Source organism: Xiphophorus couchianus, chromosome 22 (genome assembly GCF_001444195.1).
Source record: "Xiphophorus couchianus chromosome 22, X_couchianus-1.0, whole genome shotgun sequence".
Lineage (NCBI taxonomy): Eukaryota > Metazoa > Chordata > Actinopteri > Cyprinodontiformes > Poeciliidae > Xiphophorus > Xiphophorus couchianus.
Window position 1 is genome coordinate 7,300,565 of NC_040249.1, and position 20,150 is coordinate 7,320,714.

The 20,150-nt window shown below is 39.1% G+C and overlaps 2 protein-coding genes across 4 annotated transcripts in view; one reads left to right on the top strand and one right to left on the bottom strand.

Annotated features, from left to right (window-relative positions):
- Positions 1-9,574, top strand: part of fmn2a (formin 2a) — a 45,867-nt gene extending 36,293 nt beyond the window's left edge. The window contains exons 15-18 of one of the 3 annotated variants that reach the window (XM_028007305.1): positions 5,845-5,896; positions 6,774-6,923; positions 8,159-8,240; positions 8,392-9,574. In XM_028007305.1, coding sequence (XP_027863106.1) covers positions 5,845-5,896; positions 6,774-6,923; positions 8,159-8,240; positions 8,392-8,418 — 311 coding nt within the window. In that variant the 3' untranslated portion in view covers positions 8,419-9,574. Of the gene's footprint in view, positions 1-549; positions 698-5,844; positions 5,929-6,773; positions 6,924-8,158; positions 8,241-8,391 lie in introns of those variants that run through there. The other 2 variants (XM_028007306.1, XM_028007307.1) reach the window with 2 other exon arrangements.
- On the bottom strand, positions 9,202-19,033 carry grem2a (gremlin 2, DAN family BMP antagonist a). Its single transcript, XM_028007308.1, has 2 exons — positions 18,657-19,033; positions 9,202-10,563 (listed from the first exon to the last, which is right to left on the bottom strand). The coding sequence occupies exon 2, from the start codon at positions 10,560-10,562 to the stop codon at positions 9,984-9,986; it is 579 nt and encodes a 192-aa protein (XP_027863109.1). The 5' UTR covers position 10,563; positions 18,657-19,033; the 3' UTR covers positions 9,202-9,983.
- Positions 19,034-20,150: the final 1,117 nt, after the last annotated feature.

Genomic DNA, 20,150 nt, shown 5'->3' on the forward strand with positions numbered 1-20,150 from the left:
AAGGAAGGGAGCTAATGTTGGTTTGAATAAAAACATGTTAGAATATGCATTGTGTCCCAGTTTGTTGTGTGTAGGGATTGCAGACAGATTGGGATGCCCAAACAGAGTTGATCTAACATTGAGGCAGCTCACAATGTATAGGACATCAAACATCTGCCTCCAACATCTTAGGTCAGGACTGCGTTTGCAGAAAAAATGGAGATGGCAATGCACCATGACGTGACTGAAGAAAACAGTTTGAATAAAAATTGCTTTAAATCGATTTCAAATTCCCTTTACTTTTCTGGTTGGTAAAAATGCTCAGTCTGTTTTTGAATATTTTTGTGGTTTATGTAGATCTCAAGGGTTTTGCCTTGACATTCAATATTTGCTTATTTCAGGAATGTTTCAATATAATTTTTCTAAAGATTTTGATTGACTGCTCTGTTTTGATTAAAAATGCAGAGCTGAGTATTAATAACCTTATAACAGGGTTAGGGTCTATTTTATTAATTTGGTGTTGACAGCATTTAGTAACCAGTAGTTAACTTCCTTTTCTTTTTATTCTAGCAAATATTGTTACATGTTACTGCCAATGGTCTCTGTAATTCTTCCCGAGATGAATCCATCCATCCATTTTCTTCCGCTTTATCCGGGGTCGGGTCACGGGGGTAGCAGCTGCAGAAGGGAGGCCCAGACTTCCCTCTCCCCAGCCACTTGTTCCAGCTCGTCCAGGGGAATCCCAAGGCATTCCCAGGCCAGCCGAGAGACATAATCCCTCCAGCGTGTCCTGGGTCTTCCCCAGGGAGGCGTCCAGGAGGCATCCTGACCAGATGCCCAAGCCACCTCAACTGGCTCCTCTCAATGTGAAGGAGCAGCGGCTCTACTCTGAGTCCCTCCCGGATGACTGAGCTTCTCACCCTATCTCTAAGGGAGAGCCCAGACACCCTACGGAGAAAACCCATTTCGGTTGCTTGAATCTGCGATCTCATTCTTTCGGTCATGACCCAAAGCTCATGACCATAGATGAGGGTGGGAACGTAGATTGACCTGTAAATCAAGAGCTTCGCTTTTTGACTCAGCTCTCTCTTCACCACGACGGACCGGTACAGCGCCCGCTTGACGGCAGACGCTGCGCCAATCTGCCTGTCGATCTCAACATCTTGGCTGCCCGAGATGAATGTACATCATAAATATTACTGTTTACAATAAAGATTTTTATTTTATTTGAAAGCTTCTTTAATGCTTCTGTAACAGAACACAGTCTTTAGTCATTTCAGTACATTTATTTTGGGTTTGGGCTTCTGTCCTAAAATGTCAGACAAGTTGTGTGAGCTGTTAGAAAAGTGTTTACAATTCAAAACATAAAAAGAGTTTGCTTGTTTTTTCTGTTGCTTATTGTTACTTTCAAATAGAAGTGGAGGTTCCAGTATAATGTGTGTTGTAATGTATGCATCAAAAATGTAGTTATACCTCTGCCAGTCTGTGAAGTTGTAGTTGTTACTTTTCAGTACTACACCAAAACATAACTGTTTTTGTTTAAAATCAAATACATAGACTAAATTTTCAATGTATGAAACTTTATTCTGTTGGTTACAAAGCAAAAAATGTAATATTTTTTGAACCCACTATTGTGTACAGTGCTTTTACAAAAGATAAAGAGCTCCCTCAGGCCAGAACACAGATGCCAATCAATGGCTGTATTGCCTGGATTGCATTTAATTATGTGCTCAAAATCTGAAATAAAACCTGAACTGGATGATTCTACACTTAATAGGAATTCTTGAAAACGCAGTCTGAGATTTATTAAGAAAGCTTAGTTTGTTTGTCAAACCTTATGTTGTCAAAATCGCAACACATTACTTGGACTGAGTTATTGTACACTGGTTGCAGATTTTGTAAAACAGTTTATAATCTAATAGTCCGAACATAAATTTGGGTTATTAGTTTTCCCAAATTATTCTTTTTTTTTAAATCCCATTTCTCTCAAACCCAAAATCTTATTTCATCTTGCTCATGGATGAACTGTTACACCTCTCTAATCTGTCCCACAGTGCTAACATTCCACCCAAAGGTCAACTAGTAACATGACTTTGGCATAGGATAAAAAAAGTTTTGTGATAATTTAAAAAGCAGAAACGATTGATGGCTAATGACACAAGTACATTATGTGTCTAGACGTACTTTGAAGAAGTTCACACATAGTTTTTGCAAGTCACATCTACAAGATGCCAGGCAGACAGAATTGAGGCTTTTATCCTAAAAATCGAACACGTTAAACAATGTCAGGGTATTTTAATCTACATCAAATGGGTAAGACCTAAAATTTAATGCTTGATTTAACATAACAGGCCAATTGACATTCTTTATGTAGCCCTCTCGTTAACCCTGCATATATTCAGCTTGCTGTGGCTTGCCTTCCTGAAGGTCTCAACTCACAATCTTCCACTTCTTTTATATTTAAATGAGAGAATAATATATAGCACATGTTATTCAGCGGTAATGTTCAATGTTCATTTTAAAGGAAGTCTCCAAATGAAAGCAGCCCACTTTTTTTTTCTACCTCCGTCCCGTCTCTTTTCGTGTTTCTCCGCTGTGTGTTTGAGACAAATATGGGAGCTCTCTCTTTGATGCAAATGATGAGGTTTTCCCCCTGAGAGCAGAATGTAAGCACTACAGAATGGATGTGTGTATCAGAGCCCTCCAGATGGGATTCTTTGAGTTCTTCTATTGCAGTGGTGGAGGGGCAGGGGGGGTAAAAGCAACGACTAAATGTCTTATTTTTGTTATTTCTGTAATTTCTAAAGAGCCTGAGGTTAAACTGTTTCTGGCTCCACAGTTTAAACCGCTTTTGTTTATTTTCTGACCATGAAACTAACCGCAGAATAACAGTGGGAGCGGACTTGTTGGAGCTTGGCTGTTTGGTCTAGCTTGATTTTCTCCGCTCACTTCACAAATTCTCATGCATGCTGGTCTTTGATGGAGTCAATATGACCAGCACAAGAGCGCCGGTCATGTGATAATCTGTTTCTGATGGATGTAAAGAGTAGTAGTAAGATTGACATGAAGCTTTCACTCCATTTCAACCAGCTAAAACCTAAGAGAGCATGCTTAAATCAACACCTAAACATGAAAAACTCTTAGGTTTCATACCTTGTTATTGTCAAATGAGTAGCAGACATGCTGATAGTTGTCGGGTCAAAATGATTTGTGGATGAAGGTATTACTCAAACTGAATCATATCATAAAGATGATCAGTTTCTACAAAAGAGATCTACTGTATATGGCGGCTTGCAAAAGTATTCACACTGTTTCCACATTTTTCATGGAAGGTGAACCTCTGCCAAAGACACATTTTAAAGTCTTTTATAGCCTCTAACAGGGTGTTTTCAGGACAGTCTTATATTTAGCTCCCTCCAATCTCCAATTAGTTCTGACCAGTCTCCCTTGCCCTCTTAAAGAAAAAAATCTCATCCCAACAGTTTATTGCTGCCACCACTATGCTTAACTGGGGGACATGGTGTGTTCAGGAGAACATGCACTGCGATGGTATTCATGATGTTTTTAGCAAACGAATGTTTTCTAACAAACCTCTGAGGCCTCCAGTCAACGCCATGTAGTAATTAAGTGACTTCAAAAGACACTTGGTTGCATTACATTTTATTGAGGGCATCAGAGAAAATGGGTTGCAACACTTGGATTTGTTTTTGAGAACTATATATCATGTATCTTCTTTTTTGGAATTCTGCACCATTTGTGATCAAACAAAATCCCAACAAAAGGTGCAAGTAGAACGTTTCTCAATGAATTGTTAGTAAAATCTTATGAAGTGTTTGTTCCAGGGACACAAATTTCTACTAATTTTACAAGAAGTCACGTTTATTATGTTCGGTGTCTCTGAATAAATTAAGTAGCACCAGGGACATAACTGTAAGCTGTACAGTGACTAAGAACCAGTGTGTATTTAGCACTTATCCAGGTTTCAGAGGCAGTTCTCTTGGCAATAATACCCAAATCTTGCGCTATCTGGCCTCTGAAAGAAATATTATCTTCAGCAACTCCTGAGTCTGCTCTGAGGCCTCCTCTTAACCTTCCACTCCTTGTTCTTGCCTTAAATTTATGTTCGGAAAATTATGAACAGAACTGGCAACAAAGGGCTGCCCTGGTGTAGACCCAGCACTTATTGGAGTCAAATCTGCCTTGTTACAGATGCAAATCATGCTCCGGCTCTGCAGCAAATATTCCATAGCAGTGTGGCCCAAAAACCTCTTAAAGCACCCACCCACTAACAGTTATAATTGTAAGCCTTTTAGAAGACCACAAAACACAAACAATGGTATAATCTCCTGCTTACATTTCAGTGTCTGTGCAAAGGTTAACGGCTGATCATGTGTTCCACATTCCAATAAAATAGAAACCACATTGCTCATCCTAAATCAGCTATCAGTTCTGCCCTTTATGGCCCAGACTAGACTTTCTCACGGATGTTACAAAATGCAGTTTGATTTCATTGGTGTTTGTTGCATTTCTACTCCGGAAGGTAGAATTTTTTTATTTATTTTTTTACTCTCATCAACTATGACAGAAGTCTACACCCAAGCGTCCTACCACCGGTTTTAAATGTTATGCTTACAACTGCCACCAACCACTCTACGGCCACAGCAATAAACATGACCCACTTGGAGCCATTGTCTCTGTCTCCTTTGGTAAACCAGAGAAGGACTGCCAAGGGTAGGCGTTCAAGATCTCTTGGAGTAGAGCCTCTGTCAGGCATTTGAAGCACACTACCACAGGACTCTTGGATGCGTGTATGTATTTAGAAAGGAACCCCTCCATCTGGTCTGACATACCATCAATACTGGTGGTCAGGCTGAACTCCTGTGCATTGTAGTCTCCTCAGAGCAATGGAGACGCCCTGCTACAAGACCACTGGAAGACCCAAAGGATACCTCTGCCAACTTAAACATGAATCGCCATCATCTATGAAAATATGGGAATCTAAAAGCTTGAGTGTTTTAAGCAAGCCAACTTGGTGCAGACAGATTCTAGCCCCCCTTGGTGAATCCACAAAGCCACAAATCCTTGCAACACCTCCTTCAGATGTTGTGTCTACAGGAGGGTGGTCCCATGCAGTTTGTTTGGTTTATGAACTGTCTGACCACATGCTTTCCAGCAAGCCTCTTTCCCAGGCCTGGCCCCAGTATGATTGTTCAGATGGGGCCCTTAGATCAGGACCAAAAACGTTTTTTAATGCATCACAAATAACTAGCTGCCAGGATTATAAAATCTGGACCCTTAGATTTCCATTAATGAGATCTTTAACTATTAGTCAAAGACATGGTTCTAAATTTTCTTCAACGCTGAATTTTCAAATGTGTCCTCCATAATGGAAAACGCTACATTTGTGTATCGCATAACATGTTAAAAACACTGCGGCCCACATGGATGACATTTAAGCATCTAACAATTTAAGGAGCAGTTCCTTTTAAACATATGAATATAAAATCTAATGTTTACTGACCTGGGCTTGTAAATGCGGTATTTTTGCACGTAGCTGCTGCTGTTTCATCATTATGTGCAACATTCTCTGGTATGTACACGCAGTCACCTGTCTCCATTTGAAGTAACACTCGACAAAGAACCTCTTGTTCTCCCATCTGCCATTCATCAGTTGTGCAACAGTCATGACATTCTTACACTTAATCTGGTGGCACACCATTTGAACCTGAAAGTGACAGCTGAACTGAATACTGACATCTTGATTTTTTTTTTTTTTTTTTTAGTGTGCACTTTGAATCGTAAATGAAAGATTTGTGTTAATGTTTAGACCCGGGTGATCTAACATACTTGTTTTATACTCTACAGCCAAGACTGAACTGGAAACACAGGAAAAGCAGCTAGCAGACACTCAGAAGATGTAAGACTCAATTTCTTCAACATTTTCCCATGGTAACCTTAAAGAAGGGTATTTTTTTATTTATTTATTTTTTATTATTATTTCACAGGTTTACATTTGGTGTTTCGTCAACTGTTAAATATTTGTCATACCGGCAATTAACTAAACTAAGTGGTAATGCAATTCAACCCAACTGTAAATGCAACTTTTTAATTCTTTAGAGATCTATAAGCTTTCTGCTTTGTCGATGTTTATGCTTCCTGCTTGGAAGGCGCAGGCCATCCTGCCAGGCCTTCAGCAGACTTGAGGGCCCCTATGCGTTGTCTGCGTTGTTTATCTAAGTAGAGCAGGAGTAGACAGCTGTGGCTCCAGGCTTCTGTTTCTGCTGGCTAGGAATGCGTTCCTATAGCACACTCCAAACAAAGCCAGGCCAACCTGTCTGTTATATTGATCCACTGCAAATGGCTGCCACATTTAACACTTGAACATGTGTCATCCACTTGTATATACATGTTTTCTTTTGGTGGATGTGTCTTTTTCTCCTGGTCATACACTTTCACTTTTCCAGTTGGAGCATTAGCACAGTTTGTGTGTAGAAAGCTAATTGGACAGAAGGCAAGTACATTCTGTAACGAGTTCTGTTTCGGTCATGGACACTGTGTCTGACATGACAGCGTTGGCATAAATTGACTTTCCAAGTCCGAAATCCACAGTCAGTCTTCACCTTCTCCTCATTCCACTATCAAATGTCGGGTAAACCGAATTTTTCCAAGATCAACTTTTATGCTTTGCATACTTCTGCTGTTCTGCCAGATTTCACAAGACTAAGTACAAGTTTATGTAATCTGCTGTTGTAATAGTTTGGCCTTGAAGTGATATTTTTGCTCTTTGTCCTCAGTTTTTTGGAGTTGAGTGTGTCGTTCTCAGTAAAGCCCAAGGCGGGAGAGAAAGAAGTATCACCCAACACATTCTTCTCCATTTGGCACGAGTTTTCTTCAGATTTTAAGGAACATTGGAAGAAGCAGAATAAGCTGTTATTACAGGAACGGTGAGAACATTTTACAATGTAATATTTTTAACTAAAACAAGTGTCTTGCAAACGTATTCCTACTCATTTTTGTTGACATTGGACAATTTTTTTATGCATTTGTATTTTGTGTGATAGACACAAGGTAGGACAGATGTTTAAAATATATTTTTTTTACAAATAGAAGTGTAGTGAAGTTTTGTTTTAAGCGCCCTTTGCTCTGAAACCCCTACTTTGTTCTTGTACTTAATTCCCATACAAACAATCCATGCAAGGTGCACCACAAATATGTGGGCAGATGAGACCATAAAATATGCTTCAAATTTTCTTTACATATCATCACAATTGCTAGATATTCATATTTTATGAAGATTTTAAGTGATATAACTTCTTTTGCGTGACACTTCAGAGATGTCTATGTTTTTTCCATTCAAGGAAACGCAAACCTCATGACAATGATTAATTCTTGTTGACCTTGGACCATCATTAAAGATTCAAAATTTGTTGCACTTTGGTTACTCTCCCTGACTTCAGTCATGGCATTAATAACTTCCAGTCCATCTCGTGCTTACTAAAGATCATATCAGATTCATTCAAATTCATGAGGAGAAAAGAGCGTAAAAGATCCAAATCGTTGTCGTCACTCCAAAACCAAATGCACTCACACACCTTCCAGTAAGCCTCCAGTGGTTTGATGAATATAAAGATGTCGTTGCTTATGTTAAACAGTAAATTGGTCCATTATTTTCAATAAAGATTGAATTGTGATAACATATTTGAAAAAGGAGTTGGATAACACTGGGGGGACTGCTTGTTCAGAAGGAAAGGATAAAAACGAATTTGAAAGCATTAACTTTTTGCTCTTTGCTATAGGCAATCATTCTAGTTCTTATTCTCTTTGTTTCCTTTTTACATCCCCAAAGAATGACAAACACTTACCTGTGCTGCGTTGTTTTGTAGTCCTGGCACATACTGTAGTAAAGACTAGGCATCTGATGATAAAACTGTGTTGCCCGTAACTCGCTGTACTTTCTCAATGCCAACATGGGCGACTAATATTCTCACTCCATGCTGCAATAAACAGTAAATCAAAACCGATGAGGGCTGACGCCTTGACAAACCACATTTATTACTCAAAATCCCAAATGACTACAGACTGAATTGTCTAAAAATAATCAGTTGTGTGAAGCCATGTTTTCATAATTATTTGCCATTGATGTTTCCTTAAATCAGTCGCCACTGCTGGTCTCTTTCAGGGTGAAAAAGGCAGAGGAGAGCTTCAAACAAGCCAGGCAGAAGGCTACCTATAATGTGACGACCAAAAACGCAACTGGAATAGTACGCCATTTTCTTCTCTCTCTTTTTTTTCACCTTTCTGCTCTTTCTGTCTTCTCACTCGAAGACCATGCTGTTTAATACTGCCTGTCTGCATATGAAATGTGAAGGTTATTGGGTGTAAATAACTACCATCTATTTTTGTATTTCACAGAAAGCAAAGCTGGGTAAGAAGATATGAGGCAGAAAATGGATAACAGCCGCTGAGCTTTTAGCACGAGCGCAGTCTACCATGGAGGATGTTAAAAATAATTTGTTTTAAGTACTTGGTCGGTTCTTGAATTTAAGTGGACTTAATACAAAATATTAATCTGCAACCAAACAAAAATCTTAAGTCATTTTAGCAGGAATATGTTCTTAGAACATAGTCTTTTTAGCATTATTTCCAAATTGCATCTATTTTTTTAAAACTTTGGTGTAGTTGTGTTTCAACTTTTTTTGTGCAAGTTTCCTATCGTATTTTTATTCCAAAAACATTTTATTTTTAGGTCTGGTGAAAGGCACATCTTAGATTTTTATATGGGAACATGGTGCCTTATTGAAGGGTGGAGGTAGCAAATGAACAATTCAAAACAGGTCTTGTTTTTCCAAACCTCTCATGTAAATAATATGCATGATAAAGAGAATAATCAATTTTACATGGTCTAAAGTGGTTTGGATTTAGTCAACTTCACACGAGTATCAGAAATGTCTGATGGCTTAAATGTTTTAGAAGCAGGACCTCCTCTATTACCTTTTGTTATTTAAACCCACACATCCACATGGTGTGATCTGATGATTTCTATGTTTTTCCAGTTAAACAGCATTTCTTTATTAATATACTTTATTTTAAACACAATCCTACGCATGTAATTCATCTTTCTAGCTGTGTGACAGTGTGAATCCCTTTACATTAGACATGCAATTGAATCCTGATCAGATTTCTTTTTTACATGAACAATACCAATACTGTTTTTAAATAACATTGAACATAAAAAGTGATATTTATTGAATAAAATCAAATATATAAATTTGCATTGAAACCGCTGGTTATTTAACATTGTCCTCTTTTGATACACAAGTGCATGCACGCTAAAGGGAGTTGTTTTATATGAAATAGATTTAATATATTTTAAAGAAATATACTTACACACATACATATATCATACTGTATACATTTCATTGCACAACCATTACACAAGCTGCAGTATATTTTGCTCAACTTGCAGCCAAAGCTTGAGTCCAAACAAGTTGAAGCCACTGTCGTGGCACTTGAAGTTTCTCTATATCAACCCAACGCAGCTTCAGTTCAATCAAGATGCTGAAAAGTAATGGTATGACTGCACACAAGGCGAAAACTGGCAAGGTAAATGTCAGTTCATTTGCAATGAAACAGTTCATATCAAAGAAACAAACTAGTTGCACTGCTCAGAAAATATAATTTTAAGATGCAATGGTCAGCATGATCACCCTGTGTCCATTAGACTTGTATCCCTTCAAAACATAAAATTTGTTACAGCTGGGAGACAAAACATACCCACTGTTCCACCCAAACAGCTGTATACCAACTTTAACTTGAACAAAAATGATTTCTAAATTGATGAGACATCTTGGCCGCAAATCCCTGATTAGTTCAATGCTGCCTTTATCACACAGGTTTCTTATGTTCAGTTTTTGTTGGACAAGCCATTTTTACTGACTTGACAATGTTCCTCACCCCTTACTTTGGCAAGTAATCTGACAACAAAAATCTTTTAAGGTAGTCCTTCACAGTTTTCCATGACCGGTCACATCCACAGACATGCATCGACACTGTTTGACTCTCTGCACCTTGCGATGTCTGAAGGGGGGCTGCAGATCTGGGCAGTCTAACTGCACGGTGAGCTGTGTGATGCGATGTGGCCTGCAAAAGGAGCAGGACTGGAAGGGCTCCTGGGCCTTATTGTGGCCCTTTCTTCCCGACCCTGAAGCTTGACCTCGACTGTGTCCATGACTCGAGCTGGGACCCAGATGCCGTGGGATGTAGAAGGAGTTGCACTGGCCGTAGCAGAAGCGGTTGACCACAGTGCGGCTGCGGCAACCCTCTTCACTGATTGTCTGGCGAAGGGGTTGTGTCTTGCACCAGTCTCTTCGGAGGTAACGCCGCTCAGTCACAACTAGGGCCTCTCGGCTGGAGGACAGGACTTCTGGTTTCTGCTGCAAAAGTCTGTGGGGGTGATCTGCAGGCAGGTTTCCTTTGGCCTTGTGTGGGGATGGTATTGAGCCTTGGGGCCGGAGCTTTTTGGCCTCTGCAATGACGCAGAAGAACCCAGCAAAGAGGATGGGGATGGTGATTCTCCACAGCATTCTGCAAAAAAAAAAAAAACAATAAAATGTAAGGTAAAAAGATGCAATTTGCTGAGAACTTTGAAGAGATTTTATTGCAAATTTCTCTTTTAGTATAATTCTAGATTAGTCAGCTCTGGATGTGGAATATAACAAGTGGAAGATTAATGCTGTTTGGTTCCTGAGTCACCCAGGTTAATATTTCACATTTCCTACTGAATCACTTTTCACAATTGCGTCTAAGGCTTTCATTAATCTGAGTCGTCATGTGAGGTTGTTGTCAAGTATACAAGGCAGATTTATGCGCGGTGCAAATGGTACTGCACATAAAGAAATCCTCGAGTCCAAGAAGGAGCAGAAGATGAAATAAGATACCTATTTTTTAGGGGTGAATGTGGTGTTGACTAACAACTCTGATCTAAATGAATGAAAATACATCAGTTCTATGCAGTGAATGGCTTCAAGTAACCAGGATTCATAAAGGAATCTGGATATCACCTGTATGCAAGAGGGAATAAGACCCAAATGGACTTCTGCCAGCCTAAAACAACTCCAAAACTCAGAAATCTCATAGGAGTTTGTATATTTTATCAACTTTAAAATGTTATGTTTGCATTAGGCAGTTTTTTTACTCAGGAGATGAGTATTTAAACTGGAAATTGAGCATAGGACATGATGCATCATGAATTATCTTCCAGTGTGAAATTCAACCTTTCTTTTCAAAGGAACAATCACAAAATACTATTTTAAGTTTAAAGCTTTTTTACATGTTTGTACTTTTCTGTTAGGTACATAAGTTCTTTTGGTACATGTTTCACTTGAGGTCATTGGTGGAGCCTTATCTCCAACATTCACTTCCTGTGTAAGTAATTGGCCAATGAAAGAGATGACAGATACGGGTCCATGAAGCAGTGATGGTGCATTAATAACTGATGTTTTGAGACTGGGGTTCTGTTATGATATTGTCTACAATGAGTGGGTTTATTTCCACACTAATCCCCTCAACATGATGTGACCATGTACAAGACTCTGAACCCAGTGTTCCCTGCTGCACTGAGCATTTGGGTATGAATGCACGCACATTTTTAAATGTGGCTGAGTAAATACAGCTCTTTTGTAAATCACTCCAAGTAATCCATATGACCATAAAAGTGCTGTAAAGGTTTAGTCCATTTATCATTAACTTCTAATGGACTAATCATTTTGGGTGTATATTAAATGAAGATGGCCTTCATTTAATATAACCTGGGGTTACAGTTTTTCAGCAGAGTGAGGTAAAGCAGTCGCACACTTCCAAACATGTCTTCAAGTGTGGTAGGCCTATTAAAGGTGAACCACCTATTTGCAGTCCAACCCTGCAGGCATCATTCAGAAAATGAATCCATCACCAGGGCCCCCATTTGTCAGCATCTCTGTGTTATTACTTCTATTTGCTTTCCTCTCGGCTCTGCAACTCTTACAAAAATAAACAAAACCCGACCATCAAAGGATACACTTAAACACCCATAACGAGAAGGGGAAGTTGATTTTATTGGTCCCGTTGCTGAGTAAAATAATTAGGTCTTTGCTTACTTTACTCATGAACTATGCCGCAGATATGTAAACAAGCATTAGAGAAGCCCATCTGCATGTTATTAGGGGAAGAGTTGAGGAATTGTACAGTTCCCCTTTGGGAGTCGACTTTTTTCTTTTACTCTGTGGTGATATACTGTGGAGAAACCTGAACTGAGAGTGACCCATGGTGTCCATAAATGCCATTATGTATGATACTAGGGCCAGATCTGGAGAAATGATCTCTCTGCCATTCAGGATGGAGTATCTGCCTGAGTGCGCACTGTCAGTATTTGTGCCAGCACATTTTTGACCATCACTCAAGCATCTTTTCAACAGATGTTGCTCTTGACAAGCATTGCATGACATCAAGTCAGAATTTCTGATGTGAAACCAAACTGCCTCAAGGACATTGGCGGCTGCTGCTACTCGCAGACTCTTCTTTGCTGTGCAAATTCGTACGCTCGCCGCCTTCCTTTCTTGGACCTGCAGCTCAGTCTGACATGGAACAAATTACTTTGTCACAATCCACTTTGTTTTTAAGGCTTTTATGTTTATGTTTTTCCCGTGCTCTTTGAGTAATTGCAGCAGTGTTTCCATAAGCTAGATAGCAGCTGTTTGCTCGTCTTGTAGAGATGTTGCATGCAGACGCATCTCTTTTCTTTTTTTTTCTTAGGATGCCACACCATCACACACGAGTCAAGAGGTTCAAATAATTGAAGAGGAAGACTCCCGTTGGCTACTTTCATCACCTACTGCATCCAGGAGTCTGACCTCCGTTTTTCCCGCAGTGATCTATCTTCCATGTAGAAGTCTCATTTAGCAAAAGCTCCATCAACTTCTACACTGATGACAGCCATTTTAAATGCAGGAACCCCTTGCCTGGGGATCAGCATCTGCATTCACTCAGTTTTTTCTCTTCCTGTACTCTCAGATATGCCCTGTAACTTGGAGATTATCCAAAGTCTATTTCAGTAAAGACTGAAGACTGACGGGATTGTCAACAAGTGTATCTCTAAGAATTTAACTATTGCATAAAAGTACAATACTTCTTGCCAGTCATCTGAGAAAGTGAAAGTCATTTTAAAGTGAGTCATTACACATTGCGTAAATAGTTCATGGTTTTAATTTGCTCAATTTTAATTACTATTACGACTTTCAGGTAAAGAAGTTCCTGTCTCAGAGAGTTGGATCACATTAGATTAGACCAATCAAAAAATGTCATGTTTTAAGCACAAATGTCAGACTTCTATGATGTAAATTTTTATGCAGTAAAAACTTGGTTGGGCCTCCTCTTGCAGAAATTACTGCATCAATGCACCATGGCAAGAAGGCGATCATGATCATGATGGTTACCTTCAGGTCATCTGCCTTGTTGGGTCTGGTGTGTCTTATCTTTCTCTTTACAACAGCCCATAGATTTTCTATGTGATTGAAGTCAGCGGAGTTTGCTGGCCAATCAAGAACTGGAACATCGTGGTCATTGAACCAGCTTTTGGTACCCTGCGCAGTCTAGGCAGTTGGCAGGTTCTGATTGAAAATGAAATCAGCATCTTCATGTGACTTGTCTGACTGTAGAAACTTCACACTGGACTTCAAGCAACATGGCACCTGTGCCTTTCCACTTTCCCTCCAGTCTCTGAGATCTTGACTTCAAAATTAAATGTGGAATTTACTTTCATTTGAATAAAGGATTCTGGACCATTGGGAAACAATGTTGCTTTTCTCCTAAGCCCAGGAAAGACGCCTCTCACATTGTCTGGTTTAGGAATAGCTCTCTGTTGCAGAGAATGCAACATCTGTTGCCCATGACAATCCTCTCAAGGTTGTGCTTGTTGCTGGTGGACCCTTTCCTACCACACTTCTCCCTTCCACTCAATTTTCTGTTACTGGGTTGGATACAGAGCTTTGTGAACAACTTGCTTCTTCAGTAATGACCTTCTATGGCTTCGCCTTCTTGTGAACGGTGTTTATTGCTGTATTCAGGACATCTGTCATACCAGCAGTATTCCCCATGTTTGTGTAGCCTACTGACCCAGCATGAGAGATTGCTGAAAAAGTGAAAAGTAATCAACTGATTATGATTTCACATAATAAGTCTCAAATAATGATCATTTTTATAGCATTCTAATTTTCTGAAACACTGGATTTTGGTTTTTCATTATCTGTAAGAGAAAGGGCTTAGAATATCTGTCTGTGTAATGATTCTATATAATATGTGAGTTTCACTTTTTGTGACTGACAGACAGATGACTGTCAAGAAATATTGGACTTTTATGCAATGTTCCAATGTTTTGAGATGTACCCGTGGATAAGGAACATGACTGATGAACCGTGCAGCTGGCAGCTCAGGTTCCTTTCTACCCCAAACTCATGCTGAACACAACAGTCCCTGACAACCTTTTCTCATCAGTTTCTGTGGGAAAACAAACTGGGGTTTTTTGGGTTGGGATTCAGCGACTTTGGGGGAGCCCTGAGGTGGAGGAGGGGTGCTTAGTGGTTTGGGGGGTAGAGCGCAGAGGGATGAGATGATGAGGCAGGCTTGAGATAAACAATCCTCTGGGAAATAAAACCAACATCTCTTGGGCTCTGTGGACATTCAAAAGACCCACATTTAAATAATCGGCCTGCTTTTTCATTTCACCTTGACACTAATCATGGCACAGTCATCGAGACAGAAGGAGACTGTGGTTTCCAGTGTTAATCTTCAGACAAAATTGAGCTGGACCTTTTCCGTATGCTAAATACTAATATTGTGCACAAACACAGCTTTATGTTTTACCAGAACCACAAATTCTTTGGATTTGCTTCACTGAACTGTGGAAGACCCTGGTTCCAAAATTCAAGCCTCTAATGAAATTTCGAATGCCAGAGAGGCTGTTGAGCCCCACACAAACCTTCTTTGAAAACATCCATTATCGTGAGTGGGAACGCGTTGTGTTTTATTTTTTAGAATGGCATGATAATGCCATAGTGGAGGTTTATGTCTGGAAAACAATGGGTTCTCTTTTCTAATCATCTACTGCAGTTTCCAGCTTGGCTCTTGGATGTATGACTATTCCAAATATTGGAATACTACATCACAGAATAAAGAGAAGTTTTTCAAAGTCTTTCAAATTTGTACACACAGATGTATTTCCTTTAAACCATGTGTAACGTCTTTCCAGCATTTCTTCAAAGGCAGGTTAAAACAAACAAAACATGATGCCTCAATTACTGGTGCGTCAGAAAGTCTCACACAGAGACTGGTAAGTGCAGTTAATTACAGTAGAACTGCATTTAATTCACCGTGCAGCACAAACCTCAATCACTCACGGCTAGCCACACATGCACACGCACGAAGGTCCACACACACCAGTGCCTAAACCACATGCTTGCTGTCTCACACAGACTAAAACAGATACACAGGATGTACAATATAGAAGGGGGAAGGGGCGTAGGGGAACGGTATAGAGAGGTAAATGAAATGTTTTCACCCTGAACCAATTACACAGAAAGGAACCATGTCATTATCTGTGTTTGCAGATTGTATTTTCCCAAACTACACTTGGTTGTTGGCTCCTTGACAGTTAGTGGTTGGAGGCTCTTTAGGGGGGCTTTGCTATGTAAATGTGTCTAATTCCAACATTGCCAGAAGGCCGCTTTAGGCACTCAGGGATGCCATTTGTCATCACAATCCATCTTAATAATGACTCTCAACCCTGATCTAATGCTTACGAAATTAAGTAGTGGCAAGTATAAAAGGCGGCGGCTCTCTCTCAGCAATATTAAATATTTTACTGGAGAGTGAAGGCAATTGAAGATAACATGATAATACAGGTATTCCCATAGTTGAAGAAGTTTTTAAATGGCAGTTTGTTGTTTAAGACTCAGTAAAAAAACTAATTGATTGAATTAAATGGACGTTAATCGCGATTGTCCTTTGGTTTTCAAAGTTGATAATGAATTTTTAAAAGCACTTTTCTGAAATTGAGTCATGCCCACTAAAAGAGGAAGCCAGTAATATTTCTGGGTGGCATTCATAGCTGCACTGTCTAATACATCTCTCACTGTAACAATAGGATGGATTATTTTCCTGACTTAAAAAAAAAAAAAAAATCACAAACTGATTATGTGGAGAAAAGTGAGACTTGCATTAACATTGTGTTGCTCTATTACATAAATCATTCTGATAACAGAATCTTAGGGAAATGATGATCTTGACACCCATCTACATTCAGAGTAATAATAGTGGTCAAACTAAATAAATTTTGTTTATTGAATTTTTGTTTTTCAAAAGCATTCACTTCCCATATTGGTAAATTACAAGTAGATTGAACTTGCCATAGAGCACTTTTAAATCCCACAGTAAGTTGTGGGATTATTAGGCTTACAAAATCCTATGCTCAGATCAATTTTATTCTATCTTTTTCCCCCTCATTGGATAATTCATGTCTCAAATGTTTAATTTCTGAGTTAAAATTGCTGATGTACGCTTTGCCTTCACAACCTTTGTCTTGAGTGGACATCGTTACACTGAAAAAGTAAATGTAATGTTATCACTGGCGATTATTTGCTCAGTTCTCAGCTGCTTTAAGTGCCCTTTTTTTCTTCTCTATTTTTTCATCTGCAATTTAGACATAAATAAATATAACTGTACATTATGTACTAGAAAGCCGAATCTTCTGACTTCGCAGTTGGGAAAGCAACGACAATACTCAGTGAAGTCAAATTTTCTCCTTTTTTCGAAAGTCAGAGCTCGCAGACCTGACGAGAGTTCAGTGTCCAATATCGCTCCAATGCGTAAACAATGTATTGAAAGTTTCCATTGCTAACTACTCGATGAGAGCACCCAGTGCCTCTTAGTGTGATGACAATAAAGACTAATCTGTTCTATTCTAAAACCCAGTTTTCTGATTTGCTAGAATGACACACTCAGATTGGGTGCGATGTTCCAAAGTTGGAGCTCCGACTTCTGAGACAGAACAAAAGCGGAATACAAAACTTAGCCGCAAGCTAGAACACAGTTGTAAAATTATGTCCTTTAATGTTTAATTATTTTCACTGTTTACTGTTTTGTGATTCTAAAGTTAAATATACAGTACAGACCAAAAGTTTGGACACAACTGTGTGTCCAAACTTTTGGTCTGTACTGTATATATTTACAAAAAGCTTATGAGTCCTGAAGAACACGCCACATATAAAATATGTCATGCCATCAGCATTACTATCCATAAATTGTGTTCTCTCTTTTTGTTAAATCTCCAAAGAGAATTTTAAATAAATTTCTCATGCTTGCCCTTAGGGCATGACTTAGCAGAGAGTAGTGAGCCGACAAGCCTCTGCATGCCAGTGTTTATACTAGCTCCTCAAAACCCTATTTGCTTCACGTTGTAAATGTTACCACAAGTAGATTACTTTAGATTTACTCTATAATCTATAATCTAAATCATTTGCCTTAGTTTTTCCTTTGAAGGAGCCTCTTGACATTCAAAGCACACGTTTCATATCTTGTCCAGGTATCTGTGGCAAACGTCCATTTAAAACTGACTCGGGGAGGGGGGGGGGCAGCTTTCTGTCACTAAAGAAACAGCAGTGTGTCTGTACGCTAAATCCTCTTTGACATCAGATCAAGTTGTACAAGGTGGTGCAGTCGCCGGAGCTGTAAGCAGGATCAGAAAGCAAACTCCCCACCATTCACCAGACGCATACCATAGGAACACACGCATTCACCCACAAATATGTTCACACACTCGCTTGGATACGTGTTAGCACACATACGATTCAACATGGACCCAGACAAACTGTAAATATACACCTGTTCGAACGAGCAACGAGATAAAGACCAGGCGCGGGGGTTAAAAAGCAAAACACAAGTGTGCTATGTTCATCATTACGTTTCTTACTCTTCTTTTCTGCTCACTGGAAAATACTTTTAATCTCTTTAAGAGACACAGTACAACTTGCTGTCATCACTCTCTAATTCTCTTACTCATAACACTAATTATCTGCAACCTCCAGCCACTAATTACAGTAATTCAGTTGGCACTTTTATCCAACGGACACCTTAGAGGTGTACTTTTTTTCTTTTCTTTACACTGAGTGACCCTAGTGGGAGTCAAACCTGAAATATGGAATAACTGCAGAATGTGTGCTGTTCCAATTACGTGGTTCTGTGCTTAGTCACCAAGACACTCAGTGAGTCACTCGGTCTCACATTCACGTGGGAATTGTCAAAGCAGAGCTCAGAGAAGAACAATTTTTTTTCCCCCCAATTAAACTGTAAGGTATGATGTAGCTGTATCCTCTTATGCTCTGTAAAATAGCTTACAATTAAAATGTTACCACCTCATGTGAATGTTAAATCGGAGTGACATAATCAATCAAAACCCTATCGATTTTACATTTTACAAATTTGCATTAATTTGAAGTCGGAAATGTTTACTACCACCGACTATGCAAAGGATTTTTGGGAGGGCAGGGAGAATTTCAACTTGCTCGTTTGTATACATCCTTCTCTAACCCCTAACCTTAACATTTACAGATGTGTTCTCCATATTCAAGCATGACATGTGATCCATTTACCTCTCACCACAGTGTGCAGCAGGATAACAACGTGAAGATACATTCAAGGGAGCTCATCCACCTTCAGTGGTCCTTGTGTCCGCTTCCAGCTTTTGGTTTCCATGGCAATATAATCTCTAGTATCCTCCAGTTTGTCCTTGCTCCTCTGTCCTTCACAATGAATACAGTAAAAAGTGCTAAGCCTGCTCAGTTTCCCATTGTCCTGGGTGTGCAGCACCTTATCTGCCTGTCTTCAGTAAGACTAAGGTTTTCTCCTGTTTTTTGTTTTAGGTTGACAAGAAAAGCTGCAGTTCAGTCACAGTAAGCCCACTTCTTAGTGCTGTGGAGACTGTCTGCACTCAGTCTTTGGGAGGGTTTGAGTCACTTTAAAGCCTGCCTTAGTTTGAATCCCTTGCACCCCACCTCCTTTCTTAAAACTGGGAGGGTTATTTCCTATTGGCCATGTTCATTGTGGGAATCGAACCAAAATTCATTGCTTTAGTGAATATCTGTCTCAGTCAATATACCTCAGTCTGTCTTTTCTCCGGTCCAGTCAGTTTTCAGAGGAAAAGGCTGATTGTTTGCTAAACCACTTCAGGCTGACTAATTAATCCATCAAGCACTTGAATGAGAGATCAAGCTTGTCAATGCAGAATAGAGACCTTGGCTAAGAATAACAGTCTTTCCCAAAGAGAAATGGCAACGGATTAGGCTATGTGGAAGGGTTTATTTCCCATAAGCTTTCATAAGTATTACTGTGTTACAACTTAAAACTTCAGTGTATTTTATTATGATTTTATGAGAAAAACATCTTAAAAATCATTGAATAATTGTGCAGTAGAAAGAAAAGGATGCATGGTTCACATTTAAAAAATATGAAAAATGTGCAAATTGTATATTCTTTATTCTGATAACCTAAAATAAAAAAGAGTGGAAAAAAATAGAATCCAAAGGTCACCTTAAAAAAATAATAATAATTAAGATAAGATAAGATAAATCTTTATTGTCATTGTCACAAGGACAACGAAATTTCCATAACCATCTGTTTGTAAATTATCTTAACTACGAATACATCTGTGTTATTGAGACTATGAAGGTTTGTTATAGATCTTTAGCATCATAAGGACCAAGAAACACAACAGCTGGGGCAGATATACATAAAGTTGTGAAGAAGTTTGAGGAAGAGTTAGGTTACAAAATAATTTGTCCAATCTTTATATTTGTCATGGCATAATGTTCAAACCAAAATGTATGGCAAATAATCAAGCCATCGTCAACTTAAACGCTGGACTAGAAGAGGGTTTGTCAGTTGTTTCTCACAAACATCATGTTGTGCTTTCCACAAGTCTGGCCTTTTGTAGAGCAGAGGCAAAAATAGCAATAAGAAGTCCTGTTCAGATTAGATGAGTCAAAATTGTGCATTTTAGTCTAAATGCATAGTGACACATATGAATGAGTGAAAAAAGAATATGTGTGGGCGGAGGTGTGCGTGTGTCTGGTCTCTATATATCTAAG

What these genes read in the sequence shown, in the direction of transcription:
- grem2a (XM_028007308.1), bottom strand. Translation starts at nt 10,562, where the DNA reads ATGCTGTGGAGAATCACCATCCCCATCCTCTTTGCTGGGTTCTTCTGC.